The 20147-nt window shown below is 34.7% G+C and overlaps 1 protein-coding gene across 2 annotated transcripts in view; it reads right to left on the bottom strand.

Annotated features, from left to right (window-relative positions):
* The window catches only part of LOC145277514 (uncharacterized), a 114985-nt gene extending 103224 nt beyond the window's left edge, over positions 1–11761 (bottom strand). For both annotated transcript variants that reach the window (XM_080128938.1, XM_080128939.1), the window contains exon 1: positions 8643–11761. In XM_080128938.1, coding sequence (XP_079985064.1) covers positions 8643–10728 — 2086 coding nt within the window. In that variant the 5' untranslated portion in view covers positions 10729–11761. The remainder of the gene's footprint in view (positions 1–8642) is intronic.
* Positions 11762–20147: the final 8386 nt, after the last annotated feature.

Below are 20147 nucleotides of genomic sequence, written 5' to 3'. Positions count from 1 at the left end.
AATAAAAGGTCTGGTTTAGTCTCCTGTAATTGGGTTTCAACCTCTGGAAGGTTAGAACGAAGACCCCTGATGTTGGAGAAGGAGACATAAATCCATATTGTCAGTTAGAAAGAAGTTTAGCATTTACGAGACAGTGAACCAGTACTTGGTTATGTAATAACTCAAAAATTTCGGCAAAGAGAGAGAGGAGTTTAATGGGGTAATAATTGAGTGGGTCAGTTCTTTCACTATAATTCTTGAATAGTGGCATTACAGACACAATTTTCCAGCTATCAGGGAAATAAGATTCAGCAAGGCATTTGTTGTAGAGTTTGGAGAGAATACGGGTTAGCTTAGAGGTTTTATTATATCATGGACATGGAAAGAAGTGATTATTTGATCATTTAGTGTGGCTTCTGTTCACAAAGGAAAGTTTGAGAGGGAGTAATTTATGGTGTCTAAGGTGGAGTTTCCCCGCAACATCATGGGGAAATTGTTGATTACCCATCATTTATTACTCTTTTATAAAATTTTCAGAAAATGCAAACTTCTATTTTTCATCTGCAACTCAATGTGTTTTCTGGTCATTTTGGTAAATCTTGTTGCTTCACGAGGAAACAAAAAAATATATCACACATGGCAGCAGTCTCAAACAATTTCATCCATGCGACCCGATACGGTCCTGAAAAACTCCATCATATTGAACCTGAACAGCTCTGTTGATTCGACATAAAACGATCCCGAACAACTCCTTCGATTTGAACCCTAATACCTATGATGATTCTACACAACACAATTCTGAACAACTCCGTTGATTCGAATCCGAACACCACCAACAATTTGACACAATCCCAAATGCAATGACTCAACATGATATGTGGGAGTTACTTGTCAAATGACGGTTATCGGCTTTTTATATAGCCTTTGGATGAACTCATTTTCGTTGACGGTAGGCCCGACTTAGACATTGGTAGACTATTCTTGAGCACTTCCACACATCTTCTCTTGATTATAGCTACTTCATTCTTATGATAATTTCTTGTTTCTATAAATTTTATTTATTCATATCTGATTTATGGCAGTTGTATCAGTAGAATGCATTCTGCGTTTTCACAATGGCTGCTGCGTAAGTTGGAGCGAACCATTGAGGAGAGTGGAACTTGCTATAGAATGTCTGTGTTGGAACACGTGTTTCAATATCGGCTTTGAGGCATTCAGTTGTCTCATTTATGCACTGTTCAGCAGGGAAGAGAAAATATATTCCTACATGGGGTGTCTCTGATGGATTCACAATCAACCTTTTTAAAGTATTTAGTTGTTTTGAGCAATGACTCATCAGTTTAGAGTCTAAAATTAAAGATGATATCTACCAATCAGTATTCCCAAGGAATATAGTCAAGAATAGATCAAGAAGTGAAGTTTGCTCATTCTCAAATTTAAAGATACAGCAGCAGAAAGAAAAAAAGAGATTTACAATTTAAAAAACTTATGTGCGAGATTTGAAACCTACATGGCGACAGGACAAGCAAACATGTCGACGCGAGAGAAGAAAAAGCATGTGTTCAACACAGCAGGGTTCTGTTAACTACATGATGAATGAAGGGATATGTAAAACCAAGATGCAGGTGTAATTTTGGAAAGTACCATGAATAAATGCCTTTTATTTCGACTTAAAAAAAAAGCTGAATCGAATTTCTTTCTTTCCTTTGTTTTTTTTTTGCGAAACTTTTGTGCACAATGTCGGGTCTGTGTTAGCATGTAACTATCATGTTACATTAGCAATTGTACCCCCTCAATATGAATACCCTCCAACTAACCCAACAAGCAGCAAAATCTTACTCCTTCACTGTAGAGATTTCTAGATGCTAGAAAGCCTACAACCCTAATAGTTTCTTCCCACAAACTGCTATACTTTGCAATTCCCTCCCTGTCTCCTTTTTCCCTGACTAATTTGTAGAAATCTAAATTTACTGTGAACAGACATCTTGCTGCTCAACTCCATATATAGTTCCACTGTAAACATGTTCATAAATAGTAGCCCCTTACATTCAAGTAGCAACATGCAATGTTTGAGGTAAATATATTAATTTAAAAAAAAAAAAACAATAATCAAGGGAAATAATCACGTTATTCAAGTTTCATTAAATGTGTGGTAATAATAAGAAATTGTTCAGTTTATTATTTTATTTATTTTTGTTTTATTTTCTAATATTTTACATACACATTATTTTATTTAAATACTATGCATTAATGTGCCCGTTGGAGGTACCAAGATTTGAATTGTACAGTCATCCAGAAATAAAGATTTTATTTTAATGGTAGGTGCTCTGACTAACTAAAAGCCCTTGTACCCCCGCGATGTAAATACTTCCGAAAAACCTGACAAGCAGCAAAGTCCCACCCCTACACAGTAGAGATTCCTAAATGTCAGAAAGCCTTCTACTCTAATAGTTTCTTCCCTAGGACTTCTAAACTTTGGAATTCACTTCCGGGTTCCTTCTTCTATGACTGTACTGACATGCAGAAGTTCAAGTGTAATGTAAACAGATATCTTGTTGCTCAACTCCCTACATAGTATCTCTGCAATTATGTCCCAGATAGTAGTCCCTTACATCAAAGTGGCACTGTGCCTTGTCTGAGGTGAAAATGCAAAAAAACAGAAAGAGGTTAAATTCCAGGGATACAATGACCGCTTCAGAGTCATTGTATTCCTTAGCATATTTGAACTCTGACTTTTTTTTCAGTCTGAGCTATTGTTGTATTCTGGTATTTTTTCTAATTTGTGGATGATCAGAATAAACCTGGGTACCTCGATTGAACGTATTAATGTATAGTATTTCAATGAAACATTAAACATTTAACTCTTGTATGATTAACGATTGAGCACTTTGGTAAGTTCTTCTGCTAACATGAGTTACATATTATATTTATTTATATCAATAATAAATGATAACAAAATGTACTTAACTTTAACAATTTACTGCAATTTCATGGAACTAATCTTCCAAAGGGGTTTCTACTAAATATATACATATATATTATATAAAAGTCACTTTGTATGTGTGTGAGATCCTTCCTCATAAGTTCCGAAACGACTTGCAAATTTCACACAAAGCTAGTTTATATGTCTGGTAGTGTTCTTAGATATGTTTTGTGCAGAAATTCATCCAGTAAGTATCGAATCTTAAAAAATAGTTTTTCTCTCTTATAGATAAAAAAAAAATAATTTTTACAGGGGAATATTTTACCTTACACCAGCAAGGGGAATAATAAAATTTCAACAAATCATTTCCTCTTAAAAAAAATAGATTTATTATAATCTGGAGATACAGCTAGGTAGTAGAGCATTCGATTACAGATTGAATGATCCCCTGTACCTCACAATTTTAACTTTTTATTGATGAGTTCAGTTTATGGCAAAAGAAGAGATACTATTTAAAATCGAGGCAAATCATTTCTTCGTTTGCATATTTTAAAACTAAACATTAATCAGAAGTGACTTTTCCAGGGCATTCATCGTCAAGTCAAATATCACAAACGGAATTTGATGAATGACATCATTATTATTATTTTTTTTTTTTTTTTTGCAAATTAGTTCACCGGGCAAAATTATTCCTCGTATTATATAATAATCAATAGAGGATTATTCTATAATAATACATAAGCATTTTGCATAAATTAAAATATCATGTTTAAATGTATTGTACGACGGGGCAACGCCAGACTGCCATCTATAGAATAGTATACAATTATATATTGATTGGCCATCTATACCAGTGCTTTTAAAGGTTATTGGAAAATCAATCGTATGGGTTTGAATATTGTGTTTACCAGTCCTCAGTAGTTGGATTTCCCAAACGGTCACAATGTTATCCATATATAATCATTTAGTATTATAAATAAAAAAATATATTATGCTCTTACTAGTGTAGTTTATGTCTTTTATTTCAACGTGTATGTGTGTGTGTGTGATGCAGATAGAGGAGCTGTAGTGATGAACAGGAAAAATTTATTGTAAAAGTTGTTCAGAAAGAAACACGGGGTATTGTTTTAGCAATATAGTTTTAAATACACAAATATATATATATATATATATATATATATATATATATATATATATATACAGATCCAAGTCATGTACATCAATATATGGTTGGTTTGGTTGTTTTTGTTTTACGGCATATCAACCCTTTTCAGGTTATTTAATGCCGAATCCAAAGATTTTGAAGAAAAATTTTTTAATAGAATATATTTGTTGTTTTCAAGTCAGTTTCTATTTAACCCATAGTTGGGACCCTAACAGGTACTACCACTCCAGGTCAGAGTGGACCTGGGAGCAATGGCAATTAAAGAAAAATCAATATATGTCATGTATATACTGAGGATTGCGATAATTAGATTTTTCGGTCGGCTCAGATTTTTCTATTTGCACTTGTATACAGTGTTTAATGTCTTCTCAGACAGAGCTTAATAATATTATAAAAAATTGTTTGTTTAATAGTCGTTACCATGGTTTCACGTACAGACAATTTAATGCGCAAATTTGGAGTCAAATTCTGACGTCATTACCATTATTTCACATGCTGATGCAGTCATCAGAATTTGATTCCAAATTCATGCATTACCTCGTCTGATGATCACAAGGGTACGTGAAACCATGGTAACGACATTAAACAAACAATTTAAGCAACTCGTTTCTTATCGTTGAGCACTTGAGTTCACATGCACAGATCATGATGTTATAATCATTAGATCACTTTGACAGACGTTAAGACATTTAAAAACAAATGTTTAAACTTCAACGATATTTCTTGTGGTTGACGGTGGCCGTGTGGATTTGCTTCTCGCTAATGGAGTCAAAGATGGCTTAGTTGTCGGGTTCGAATCTCCTGACTGACAGGAATCGTGACACCCTACACTGATGATTCCCGAAAGGATGAAACACCAGTGTCTAATGTAGGTATTTAATAATTATTATAGTAAATAATTATATATATATATATATATTTAGTAGAAATGGTAATTAATAAAAACTGAAGAAAGTGCTCACTACTATTGTAGAGCAAAGATATCAAGAAATCATCTCACCAACGAAACGCCAAAAACTTTAACATTAAGACTCGAATTTTAAAGTAACCCCCTCCTCCTACCCCCCACATATTCCCCTTCGCCCTCCATGTATCCCTATGCCCTCAGCCACACCAGAAATTAATTTCCCAGACCCTCCCCCACAAGGTCCTTAAACTCCAAAACTAAAACATTACCGACATACTAAGCACCCCCCTCCCACCTTTTCCCCCTTGTTCCCTTCCTCTTCCCCCCCCCCCGCTCTTCTCGCACCCCTCCCCTGACATCATTAACTCTTTCATCCCATCATAACAAACATTTCTGTAAAAGTCTGAGGAAGCTACAGACGGCCAAAAAAACGTCCGGGTAGCTGAAACAATAATAAAACGCATATATATATATATATATATATTGTATGGCATGAAACAGCAGGCTACACAGGGATGTTTGTGTTCCATTGGTAGCCTAAAAACATTTTTCATACGACTATTATGTTCTATTTGATTATTGAACACTGTTGAAATAAATGTGGAAACAATATATACACACATTTTATTATGTAAATAAAGCTATAATGTGTGCATTTTTGGTACTGTGCTGAAATAATAACATTATTTTAAAAGCCATTCTTAACATGGAAAGGGGAGGGTGTTTTGTAACTATTCTGTGCTTCCACCTAACAGTTTAATAAAAAAAAAAAAGAAAAGACATTGTGAAACTTGAATTTAACCTAAAAAAAACTATTTAAAAATAGTACGGTACCAAAACTGCATAAGCACCATGCTTTTTATTTGTTTTACATAAGCATTAATATGTCGCTACCAAAATTTAGTCCAAACTAAACTTTGGTATAAGCAATATCGCCTCAAGTGGTCGCTAGTTACTTGTAACTAGCTGACCGAAACATGCTCATGAATGTGTAGCGACATATTAATGCTTATGTAAAACAAATAAAAATATATCTTGCTCTACTTCAGTATTGAGCACTTGTGTTAACTTTGTTAAACCTTCATTGGTTGCTTTACCTCTGAAAAATATTAACCTGGAATTCTCATCCTCATACTTACGTTCAGGTTTGAAAGACAAAGGATACCCCCCACATGTAATTGTGAGGCAAGGGTGGCGCAATCTTCCAACTACACCTCTCCTGAATCGGCACTGTTGGAGTCCAGTGGCAAGGAGAAGACCAGGACGACTGGAAACAATGCCGAGATAAGCGGAGAGCACATACAGCACCTGAAAGTCCCAAATGGTCACCCATTTAGTACTGACCAGGTTCAACATTGCTTAACTTCGGTGATCCAGCGGGAACCGGTGCGTCAACATGATTATACTGTATCAGGACTTCTAATGTATATTTAATAGATTTTTGGAATGTGGAATTTTCATTATTATTAAGCATTTTCTGACCGATTCTTTATAAATATATATTTACATATTCATGCCATGTCTATATATACACACACACACACACACATATATATATATACACTCTCATTTGTTCTATATTTATGTTCATATATATTTATAACAAACAAATAATGACGTTACCTTTATTATGACTATTATTATTATTATTAAGCTCTATATGGAAATATATTGAGCATCTCCTATACACAAAGGTTGCTACCATGATTCGGCATAGTTTTGGAATTTATATTGGGACAACATTTTTGAGAATTATATAATTTTTATATACAATGTATATTATATACGAATATATATTTACATATACACACACTTGTCATGTATGTTATATATTCACATGTATACACACTAATGTCATGCATATTATATGAATACATATATACACACATTTGTATATATTCACATGTGTGTGTGTGTGTATATATATATATATATGCACATGTAACATATAGTATATACATATCTACTTAATTATAAAACTCTGTCAACTTTGCTTGCTTGCATCTTGTCTTCGACAATTGGGCGATATGCACATATAGGCGTGCTTCAGGGGCTAAGGAATGAGGGTGGAGAGTTGTATGTTTTGGTTTTAATTCTAGCTAATGGCACCCAAGTTATTTTTTTAGTTTTGATCTCACTTCTATATATTAGGTACAATATAATAATCAATAGAAAATTGTCTATAATAATAAATATGTAATCTGCATGAATTAAAATATCATATTTAGGTGTATTTTACGACCGGGCAACGCCAGGCAACCTGCTAGTATAAAATAAATGTGTCATGAATATAATATACACAGAAATTATATATATTATATACATACACATCAAATGATATAAATTAAGATTAATTAATCATGGCAAAATATTTTTTTCTGTAAAATTAAAAAAAAGTTTTTCAACTTTTTTAAAAAATTTTCATAATTCTTTTCTTTCCTAATGAGATCAATAATGATCGAAACCGTCTGCATATCATAGCAAGATATGACTATATTTACTTAAAGGAAATAAAAATCACAAAATTATATATATATATATATATATATATATATATATATACACACACAGATTTGTGTGAAGAATACATGTGCATATACATATAATGTATACCATGCATTATGTATATTTATAAGGTTTACATATATACACACATTTGTATATATTCACATGTATCGTAAATTATCTACATGTGTGCATATAAATATTTTTTGTTGTTTGTATTGAAAGTATGAAATATTCGATTGACTGATAAGCAAATATTAATCCAAATAAACTGTATTTAAAATTCAAAAAACCAGATGAAGAATTGATAATTTTTATTATTCAGATCATTGTTGTCACCATGTGATTATTCGCACGTTTCAGCCAATGTAACCTCCAACCTGTCAAACTCAGGAATCTGCAAAGAATAAAAAGTTCTGTTCGAAATTCTGCACAGATACCACAAGTTTGACGAGACACACCCGAAGAAGGTCAGAGGTTATATCTGCCGGAATATTGTGAGAATAGTATGGTAGTCAGGATAAGCCAAATTAAGGGTTTGTTTTTTGATTGTTGTGATACTACGCGCAAAAAATTTCTACGGATTTGAAATTAAATTCTCATGTAAGGCTTTACATTTTTAAAAAAATGTGAAGTAATATTGTTTCGATAAAATGTACGGACTTCTTCCTTCTTTAAACCAATCCCCATACATTTGTTCAGTGTTAAATACAAATCATACAAAATTTACAAAAACAAAACAAATATCAAAGAACGTAAAGACATTAGGTAAACGTGTTAGAGTTAGAAAAAACAATTGTCAAGCAATTAATTCAGAAATTCTTGATATCAAACACTAATGTTAGTATTTTTAATTTAAAAAAAAAAAAAAAGAATTGTAATTTAAAAAATGAAAACAAAATATGAAACAGATAGTCATACATTTTTGAGTGATTAGATCAGAATTGAGATGATCCCACCCCCCGAAAAAAAAAAATAAAACATGATAGCTCTATATAATTTTTTTTTTTACAAATCCAATTCTTGAAGACATTGTCCCATTCGTCAGTTGACAGGTAAGCGAAGATCTTACTTACATGGTCTTTCGGCAGAAGCTGCTCTCACGACACGCGTGTATTACTGTTCCAACTTGGAAAAGGACCTAAAACCTTTTTCAGACTTACCTTGTTGAATCATGGCCTCAATCGATAGACTCCTGCTTGAATCTGAACCCTTTTTGGTCTGCCCTGTTTCACCCGTTTTGTCATCGATCATGTCTGTTTTGGTCACAAGCCCAACATGTTCGTCCGGTTCATCACCCATATTGTACATCGGTTTCTTCCGTTTCTTCTTTGCCCCCTTCTCAGAGTCAAGGCCGGAAAAAGGGTATGAAGAGTTTGCGTCCTTCTGTTGGCCATCAACATTATGCAAAGGCATGCTAGCGTTTTCGTTATTCATGCTGCTCGACCCTTTTGCCATTTTTTTGTCACTACCCATCATCGAACATTGGATTGCATCGAGATTGAGGAGATCCTCGCTACGAGGAGTCATCGTCTCATTGCGTATGCAGTCCACTTGAGTTGGTTTATAGTTCGGCTTCAGGTAGGGAAATCCGCCATCTCTCTCCGCAAGACCGAGGCCATAAGAAAACGCTCCATCCCTCTCACCTGGGACGTTTTTGCCAGATTCCTGGCCAAGACAAGGAAACTCAACAGCCCTGTCCCCAACGTCCTTATTCTGATCTTGGGTCAAGCAGCTGAAGTTCAATTCCCGGTTGTTCTTATCCTGATTCAACCCGGAGAAAGGACCGTTTCCGGATGTCTCTCCAGAGGTTGACATGCAGGAAAAACTGGTTCCACCCGATCTAGCCCTATGTGTCCCATCTTTGCTCGAAATCTGACCCATGCAAGAGAACCCACTTCTTCTTTCAGAACTATCTTTATTCTCACCTTGGGACTTCATGTAGTAGCTTCCGTCCCGGTTTATACCATCCTTTTGACCGGGTTCAAGATAGAAATCCTCTTGCCTGACCCCTTTGTCATTTTGACTCTGGTAAGAGAATCCATCTTCCCGATCACTGGCGCCTTTATGACCCTGGCTCAAAAATGAATAACCATCTTGTCTGTTCACAATGTTCTTGTTACCTGATTCCATGTATGGGAATCCATCATCCCTTTGAGAGGAATTTTTTTGAGAGGTCTTCATGGAAGAGAATCCTTCCTCGCAATCACCTGCCGAATTACTTTGTTTCATGAACAGCTCAGCAGTGGTAGACTTATGCCCTCCACGCCGGCTTATTCCCAAAATTTGGGCAATTGCTTTTTTCCTTTCGATGCGCAGCCTAGCATTTTCTCGCAGACGAATCAGCCGTTTATGTCTTTCCTCCGGCGTTTCAATTTCAAGCCGAAGACGCTGGTTCTTCTGGAGACGCTGAAGCCGTCTCAGGCGATCCGCTTCCGACTCATTGTCCAACCTTCGCTTCTGGTTAATTCGTAGTCGCATTAACCTGGCCTCTCTCTCGGCCAAAGTTTCAGAGGCTCTTCTTGAGCGTTCATAAGCCCTCATCTGCTCCAACCGAAGTTGACGCGCCGTCTCAGACATGTTGGCATATCGTTTCCTCTGGTATTCTCTTTTATATAATCGCTTTTGATAGAGAGGGTCACTGGGGTCGTCATATATTATCCTCTTGTTTACCCGTGGGGTCATCTGGGAACCAGCAAAGCAGCCATAGGTCGCACAGGCTGAGAGATCTTCGCTCTGGCAATCAAGACAGCCGTTAGGGGGTTCAGAATACATGCTAGAGTTGCTGTCACACAGGCCCTCGAAGCCGACCATGTCTGAGCATGAATTGTCATAATACTTTCGACCATCGGGGCTCCGGGCATGGATTTTGCACTCAATGAGGTCGCCTGCTTCCGGACGTACACCTTGTTCGGACAGCGGGAAATACCACATAAGTTCCTTGCCATTGTAGGTAATCCAGAAATTCTTGCTATCATAGATAGTTCGGCTAAGGATGTCGCAGAGAGTTTGAGAAGGCTGAAAGCCAACAGTGAAATCACGACCGGAGCTGACTCTAAAGCAGATTTGTGTAGGTTTGTTGCTGGTGTTGTTGTTGTTGTTGTTGTTATTGTTATTGTTATCATTATTGTTGTTGTTGTTGTTGTTACTGATTGCAAGAGGTGTAGTGATAGTATTGCTATCACTACTGTTGCTACTGTTATTAGAATTCGGCCCCTCCGTTAATTCATCGTAGTTGCACCCAGCCATGGTTAGTATTTTCTCTTTCTCTCTCTCTGCGAGTAAACAATACAAATTATAAGCAGGCCGATAATTCTTTATTCCTCCTAAATTCTTCAACCATTTTTTAATGTTTTCAAAAGGTATCAAAAAGCGGTTAACTTACGGTGGAGGTATAAAATTGTTTTCATTTTTCTCTCCTCGCCGATATGTAATTATACATATTCATACATAACGATTATAAATATATAGATATATATTAATAATAGCAGCCGTGTAAGGGTCAAATTTGTGTTCGTATAAAACTAGAACAGGAAATCGGCAGTGTAATGCGGCCGACGAAACAAGCCTTTTGTCGCAAAAATAAAAATAAATAAAACCAAATTCTTTTTAAAGAATAAAAATACGGCCGTTGTTTAAAGATTGAAAAATGGATTTTTCAGGATATATTTTGAGATTGCAGAGTTAAAAAGAAATCTCCATCGGAATTCATTTTTCAGTTCGTAATCCAGCGACCTGTTCCACATTTTTAAATGTCCATTCAAGCCACTATCCAATATGGCTGTATATATCTATATATACCCATCAAAAAAAAAAAAAAAACTTATCGTAAACACCAAGGAATGAAATATCTTTTTTCGCCAGAGAACAATAATAAGAATAAATGCTCCATGGCCTTTTTTGCTATGCCAGGCCTTTCTTCGTCCCTTTTTGCGGTGGTAAAATAATCCAGAAAGGTTCTTTTTTCTCTTTTTTTCCCTAAACCAAGGCTGCAATATATATATAAAAATCCCCCTGAAAAAGATGCAATGTGTAGATAAGCCGTGGGTAGCGGTAATAGTAGTAAGTATAATAGATAAAATGTGGGAGGTAGTGGCAGCAATGGAGAAACTACTTTACTTACTTTGTAACGAGAGAGGGGGAGGTAGATATATATAGATACATATAGAGAGAGAGGGAGAATGGAGAGGGAGAGAGAACATTACAAAGCGCACACACACACACACACACACACTCTCCTACACACACGTGTATCTATATATATGTATGTACACACATATACACACACACACGCACTTACATATATATATATATATATATATATATATATATATATATATATATATATGTCTGTGTCTGTGTGTACGTATAGAGTCCTTTTTCCCCTTTGCATGTGTCTATCTCCCTTTTCTTTCTATATTTATCAATACCATTTGTCGGTCTCAACCAGCAAGTTCGAGTAGTAGTAGATCGCCTTCTTTTCATATAATTTCGTTTCGGCTTGCTTTCTTTACTTATGTTTTGCTCCGCCCTCTTAGATTTTTCAAGGAATGGAGTTAGATGGAGATAGGTGAAAAAAATGTGGGAGATACGGAAATAAATTAGATAGAGAGAGAGGGAGGGACAGACAGACAGAATCAAAATCACAGACAATAGGTTTCATTTATTTCTTAATTTTATCATATATCTCCGTCACACTGTAACGGGTAACGCTCGCAAGCAGACCCTTTTGTATCAGTGGAATCCGGTTCAATTTGTTCCTAGGAGGTCATTCCCCCAGGTATTATCTCCTCCTTCAGGAAAGAGAATTGTTTTATCATTGTCGGGTTCCTGAGCCCCCTCCCCTTTTGTGGAATGCCGACTGGTCTGATCACAGCAAATTTTTTGCACCCATCCATCCAGAGTGTCCCCGTTGTTAAGGGGTAAGGGTGGGGTGAATGCTTCCCTACCCACCCTTAAACTGACCTCATATCAAAGCTGCAATCGACGTAAGGTAAAATAAACTCACAAGAGTAATTGGTTTTAAAATAAATTTAAAAAAAAAAAAAAAAAAAAAAAGCAACCCTTTTAAATTAAATTGTATATAAAAGCAAGTTTGTTATTGTCCCTTGGGGTTTCGTAAATGAAGGAATAACAAGTTTTATGATAGAAAATAGTTTTAAAATGTACGAATAATTTCTTAATGTCCGTAAAAAAAACGAGTGTTTCAGGCTTTCGTTTATTTATTTTGTTGTTTAAAATTTCAATAACAAAAAAATAAGACTTAAATAAAATTGTTTGCGAAACTTTTTACCCCAGAAGTTTAAAACCAACTTAATTTTGTATGCAACTGTGAACATTGAACAACAACAACAACAACAATAATAAAAACAATGAGATAACAGCAATAATAAAAAAAACAAGATCTCGTGTGTTGTTCTTCTAAGTTTTCAATCCACATTGAATTATTTGGTATTAATTGAATATTGAAATCAAAAATAAAATGTGCAAAAATTTGAAGGAATTTGTTTAAATCCTTATTTAAAAAAAAAAACAACAAAAAAAAACGAAGATGTAAACATGACAGGACTATATTTTAAATTATTTTCCCCTAATACCTCCACCTGGTAATGTCTTCCCACCCAGACAACATCGGATAAAAAACATTTTCATTTATAAAATAACTAATTTAAACATAATTATACGTATATTATATATATTCAAACAAGTATTAGAGTACACACACACACACACACACACACACACACACACACATGATTTGTAATTGAAATAATTTTTTATTTAATTGTATTAAATTCTAATAATTTTAATAAAGTGCCAAATAATAATGAAAATACTGATGAGTAATGTTTTTAGGGCTTTAAAAAAAAAAAAAGGCGCTTTAAATAATGTTGAGTAAAAATGATTATTGTTCAGTGTGCTTGAGTTTCAATGAAAGATAATGTTCCTTTCAATGGAATTGTAATTCATCTAACAAAATAACAAAAACTATATCAAGTTTGCTTTTCTTCACTTCATAATAAACTCCCGCCCAGTCATAAAATACACTTAAAGATAAAATTTTAATTTATGCACATTTCATATTTATTATTAAAAAGTCAATTCTCTATAGATTATGATATAGTATATATAGTAGATTATATATATATATATATATATATATATATATATATATATATATATATATATATATATATATATATATATACAAGGTGTCCCAGAAGAATCTGACGGATTTTAAATTTTATTAACTTCCTCAATATTTAAGTTATGCTTACCAATTTTCATATGTAGGTAGGTGAGCCTCTCCGTGATTTTTTGAGATATAGTAAGATATCATAGTTTACTTATTCTAAAAACATACCCTAGATTAAGTTGTGTGAATAAAACACAACTTAATCTAGAGTATGTTTTTCACAAGGTTTAATTTTAGTTATGAAAAATGATGTTACTCAAATGTCCACCATTTTCATTTTCACACTCTTGTGCTCTCTGCGGGGCATTGTCCAGCACATCACATGTTTCAGGACTTCTGACATTAATTTCCTCCTCTATATTGTTTTTTAAGGGCATTTATTGTGGCTGGTTTGTTTGCGTATACCCGCTCTTTGAGGTAACCCCAAGGGAAGAAATCGGCACATGTGAGATCTGCCGAGCGGAGTGGCCAATTTATCTCACAGCCACGAGAAATTATTCAGTTGCCGAATATGTCCTGGAGCAGATTTAATGTTTCTCATGCCGTATGTACTGTTGCACCATCCTGCTCGAACCGCATTGATCGAGAGACCCCAATTTGACTTGATCTCCTTCTTACTGATGTGGATGGATCCTTGGCCACACTCTCTGCTAATCTCTGACGATTCTCATCACTTCTTGCCATACGGGGTCTACCAGATTTAGGGAGGTCACATACAGACCCTTGCTCATGAAATCGAGCCACCATAGCTTTTATTACATTGGGAGTAGGGGAATTTCTTGTGTTGAAGTTTCGTCCAAATTCTCTTTGAGTTTCTGATAATGACTCATTCAACCGAAAATACGACTCTACGATAAATATCCGCTCCTCGGTAGCGTAACGACTCATGATGATCTTGGAAGGGTTACTCTAGATGATCTGAAAAAAATAAAAGAAAAATATAAAAAATTAAGAAAGTTATGATTTTTTTTTTTTTTAACCATCAGCTTCTTTTGGGACACCCTGTGTATATATATAGTAGTGGTTCAAAAGTTAAATAACCAAAAAAATACGACTTGGGTGCCATCAGCTAAAATTAAAACTAAAACATAGTGTCATCTGAGCTAAGTCCATATGCATATCAACACTTTAAAAATTGATGTAGCTAAATCATATAAATGTATATTTGTGCATGCATAGACGATACAAGTTTAGTCAACTTACACCTACCGAGTTCCAAATTTTCAATGATCAGATATTATTACTGGCTAAAGACCAAATCCAAGTTGTTCTACAGGTCCAAATCCTCTGTATATAAAGTTTCAAGTCTGTAGGCAAAAAATTGCAGGAGTTTAGTAGAACCGTTCCTCACACAGGCAGAAAGGGTCATATATATATATATATATATATATATATATATATATATATAGGAAACAATAAGAATATTGAAATTTGTTGAGCTTTATCTTATCCCGATAAGTCTCTTCTTATAGAATTGAATTTACTCTATTCTCCTAACTCTCTAAGCTATATATATATATATATATATATATATATATATATAAAGCTGAATGTGTGTGTGTGGTCACGAATAGGCTCCTATATGATTGACTATTTAAAAAAACTGATTACATATAATGATAGAAGATGTATCGAGACACAGGAATGGGTATGTTTGATCTGGCAGAACGGTGGTTCATTAAAATTGTGGGGTCTGCGTTCTCGCGCCTGGTCCACAAAGTATGGAAATAAAAAATTTTTTTAAATTGTTTACAAGTGTTTTGGATATAGATGTACATAAGAATACTTTGATAAGTATGTTTTAACTTAAATAGGGATGGTATAATAAAATTGTGGGGGTCTACGTTCGCACCTGGCCTCCATAGAATGGAAATATGTCACAAAGTTTAACAAGGTTTTTTAATATAGATCCACAGAATATTGTGATAAGTGTTTCAGTGTGAACAGGTATGGTATAATAAATCATGGGGTTTATCTATTTTATTTTTACTTTCATCATATTTTGCTTTGGTTTTGATACCCCCAAATTCGAAGTTATCCCTTTACAACCCTTCCTTTTCATAAGCTATCATACTTTCATAAATCAGAGTCAATTTTCTGTAGGCTGTTATTGAACCAAGTCAACGACGAATACTTTTGCTAGAATATATATATATATATATATATATATATATATATATATATATATATATATATGAGCAAACAGTTAATAAAATATGTTAAAAAACACGTTGAAATGAGTTAAAAACATATTTAATCTGAAAAGGAAACACTAGATAAATGGATAATCCTTAATCCGCGGAGTTTCAAAGAAATACTCTCCTTCTCTCCTTTATATATATATATATATATATATATATATATATATATACTTATTGACTAAGAATTAGTGCTTCATGCCAAATTGATGGTTGAATATTGTTAAATTTGTGTTCATTTTTGCATGAAATACTAATCCTTATCAATCCATTACTGTGCATCGAACATACACCATAATACTTATTATAGCAAAAGGCCATACAAAATTTCAGCCAGATCGGTCCAGCAATTTCGAAGAAAAAGTAGAACGGGCAGACTGACGAATGGGTAAACTACGAGAAATGTAATATGGATTATTAATAAACATATTCATCTGTAAATTTTTGTTTTGCATTTTTATTTCATGCTTCTCGGTATGGAATTACGTAACCATATCGTTGGTCGAACGATTCCAAATCAGGATTCACATATTACGAGCTCTAATGTTGTTACCATTCGACCAACACGACAATCATACAAAAATGCCTACAAGAGCAAAATATATTTTATTTTAGTACTGCATCCATTATTATTATTGTGTCCATTAGAACTTGATGACTGCGTACCAACGTATGCAATAATGTAGATATTTACTTCCTTCCTGCCACAGGAAAATTTGACACAAGGTTGGAAGGTGGGGAAAGTCAAGCCAACGCCCCTAAAGAAGGAGCACTCTGTTTTTTATTTTTAAATTATCTGAATAGCCCTTAGGGCATTCCCCAGTAGGGTCACTTCAGGCAATAAGTAAATGACTAAGACTCTGTTAGATTGCATCGAGAACATGTTGTTGTCCATTGTGATTTTGTTTGAAATGTTATAGCAAAGAACATTCACCAACCATGTGGATGACCCATTTATTCTTTTATACAGCAGAGACACGCCATCAAATTAAGTGAGAATCCATTTACTCTTCTATATAATAGATAAATGCCGTCGAACCAAGTGAGAGGTCATTTACTCTTTTGTATACCAGAGGTGTGAGGGGAGACACTAGACACTGACAAGATTTCACTCAGAACTGCCCAAGTGGTGAACTTTGAGCTCAGCGATTCATGAGGGTTGCCAAGAAATTTATGACTGTCTGAGTATGACTTGTCATGGCCTAAAGGAAGAGGTTGAGGCTTAAACAGTTTATATACTATTTCTATCTCAACTTACCTGTGATTGGTTAATGTTCATTGGTTATGTTGATTGGTTCTGCATTCAAAGATTTTCCTTACTCATTTTAGCTGTTTTGAGCATTGTATTGTCTCAGTCTTCCCTTTGATTCCAATTCCTTTTAGTCATTTTTTCAGGTTTTTCAGAAATGTTTCCAGTGCACTTACAATTATTGATATTATAGTGTTTTTGTGTTCCATATTCCTTTAAATTCTCTAGTAAGTTTATTGTCGCTCTGCTCATTAATCTTCACTCTCTAAATGTTGGGACTGCAAAATCTATGATTTAGAAAATTTTTTTGCTTCTTCTTAATTATCATCAGGTCCAGTCTCCTTGCTTGGATGAGTTTGTTTGTTTGTATCATTATGTCTCAGAAGGTCTTGTGTCTTTCATTTTCTGCAATACTCTTTCCAGCTTGTGTCTCTATGTTCAAAATACAGATGTTTGCATAGTTCTTAGTCGACTGCCTTTCCTATGTCTGTTGTGTATTCTTTTGGGGCTAGTTTGCTGATGTGCTTTTTCATCTCTTTTTCCACAGAGTCTACATTTACATTTTTTCTGGGTTGATTTTAGTTTTGATATAGTTCATTCTGGTTGCATAATTCTGTTCAGCTGTCAGTAGTGATTCTGTTTCTGTGTCCATGTCCCTATGTTATGTAGCCAGTGGGTGTTATAACATTATTGTCAGTGTATATACAGTGTGACGTACAATAACTAGTTCTCTTTAACATTGTGATATATATAGTGTGTTGTCCAGTGTTTATACGACAGTGTCTTTGATATCTAATTAATGTGTGTATACAGAGTGTTTGTCTATGACCGTTTAACATTGTGATCATCTATAGTTCATTGTGGGTGTATGTACATTTTAATACAGTTTATGACTGAACAAGAACATACATAAACACTTTTACAAAACAAACAACGAATAACACTTATTTGAGGTTTCAACATCTGCTCGATCAGGAACGTATCTAGCCCATCTTTAGTCCTGTTTGACGGGAAGCTGCAATGGAAAATTCTCCCTAAGAAATAACAGAGCCTCAGGTTTTATTTTCGCCAGCTTTTATTTAAGAGTGTTTTTTTTTTCTTTTGGAAAGTTGCAACACTGATTCTGACTATCACCATTTCTGACTCCCTCTATTCAAAGCCATCACAATCATCTTTGTCCCTTTCCTGACTCGAACTAATTTCCACATATCTCCAAAAGAAAGACAACCTCCCTCTCTAAAAACGTCATTAGTATACGTTACTAAGGTAATCACCTAATGTCATTATTTCTAAGTTGTCAACTATGTTTTAACATTTTTAAGTTCACATTTCACTATTAAATGTAAATAAATAAATATTTTGATCATTTTAAAACATATTTTAGCTGACAAAACTTTTTGGCTTGAATAATCATGATAATCGTCAACTAGCACCCCTTCAGCATTGCCTGGTCAATATCTAACACCCATAGCCATATGCACATGTTTTTGTGCATCTCTTTTATTTTAGGTTTATAAATTACTTGTAGAGCTTCTCTTCTCGTTTTCTTTTCAGACTTTCTGTTTTCAGTTTTTTGGGTTTTTTTGTTTTTTTCTTTGTTGACAGTGTCTTTTGCAATTTTAAAGTTTGGAAAGTTACTTATGCCTGAGAGTATTCTGTACTTCTACAAGACCACCATTCGTCCATGTATGGAGTATTGTTATCACATTTGAGTTGGTGCATCTGCTACTAGTCTCTCACTTCTGGACAAGGTTCAAAAGAGAGTCACCAACCTAATAGATCCTGAACTGTCAGCTAGGCTTTAACCTTTGTCCCATCGACAAAATGTTGTGTCCCTCTGCTTGTTTTACAAGTATTTTAATGGTAGGTGCACTGATGAACTACAAATCCTTGTGTCTCCTCAATATAAATACCCCTGACAAACCCAACAAGCAGCAAAATCCCACCCCTGCATAGTAGAGATCCCTAGATGCCAGAAAATTTACTCTAATAGTTTCTTCCCCAGAACTGCTAGATTTTGGAATTCCCTTTTGGTTCCTGCTTTTCTGACTGTACTGACATGCAGAAGTTCAAGTGTAATGTGAACAGACATCTTGCTGCTCAACTCCCTACATAGTATCCTTGCAAATTATGTTCCAGATAGTAGCACCCTATAAGAAAGTGGCACTGTGCCTTGGTTGGAGTGAAAATGCAATTAAAAAAGTTTTTACCTGACACCCACCGGTGCTTTCATATTTTGAGACGCCGTTGTTTCTGCTTTGCTTGTGCTTTCGTCTAACAATTTATAAAATAGCATATCTTCATTTTTACTTTTTACTAAAAAGAAAAACATAATTCTGTTTACTTCCAAATGTGATTATGTAGAACACAGACAGAGATTTTTATGACTTGAATATTTTCACCTAACAATTTAATAAAAAGATATTGTAGTGTTATTATTATTATTATTATTAGTAGTAGTAGTAGTAGTAGTAGTAGTAGTAGTTTTATTATTATACCATAGAAAGTTACAATTAATTGGAACATTACCTCTAAACAAATAGTACAGTACATGTTCCTCACTAAAGCAGTAACATCCTCAAAATCATAGTGCCTGCCAGTGACCGCCCCTGTCTTGAAGTGAAAGTAACCACCTTAAAAGAAGAATGACCAGCATGGACGACAGTATCAGCCACTGGATGACAGTGCTCGACATTTGAAGACCAGTGATTTGCCTGACAGTTCCTGCTAGTGATAGTAACCACAGTCAATTTCATTTCAGAGCAGTCCAATTGAGCCCAACACTGGTCATGATTGATAATTGCAGAGGAAGCCTGTGCCCGTCAGTAAATGCAAATAACCGTTTCAATTTCATTTCAGGGCAGTCCAATGGAGGCCAATACTACTCATGACCGCCAGTGACCAGCACTGTATGCCAGGAACTGATAATGACAGTTGTAAAGTCAACCAAGGTCCACCAGTAAATGCCTCAATACAGCGCTAAGTGCCAGGGACCATCAGTTCCCGCCACAGGCATTCCTTTACT

Source organism: Euprymna scolopes, chromosome 6 (assembly GCF_053919585.1).
Source record: "Euprymna scolopes isolate OS-2025 chromosome 6, ASM5391958v1, whole genome shotgun sequence".
NCBI classification, from domain to species: domain Eukaryota; kingdom Metazoa; phylum Mollusca; class Cephalopoda; order Sepiida; family Sepiolidae; genus Euprymna; species Euprymna scolopes.
This window is presented reverse-complemented; position numbering and strand designations above follow the sequence as displayed.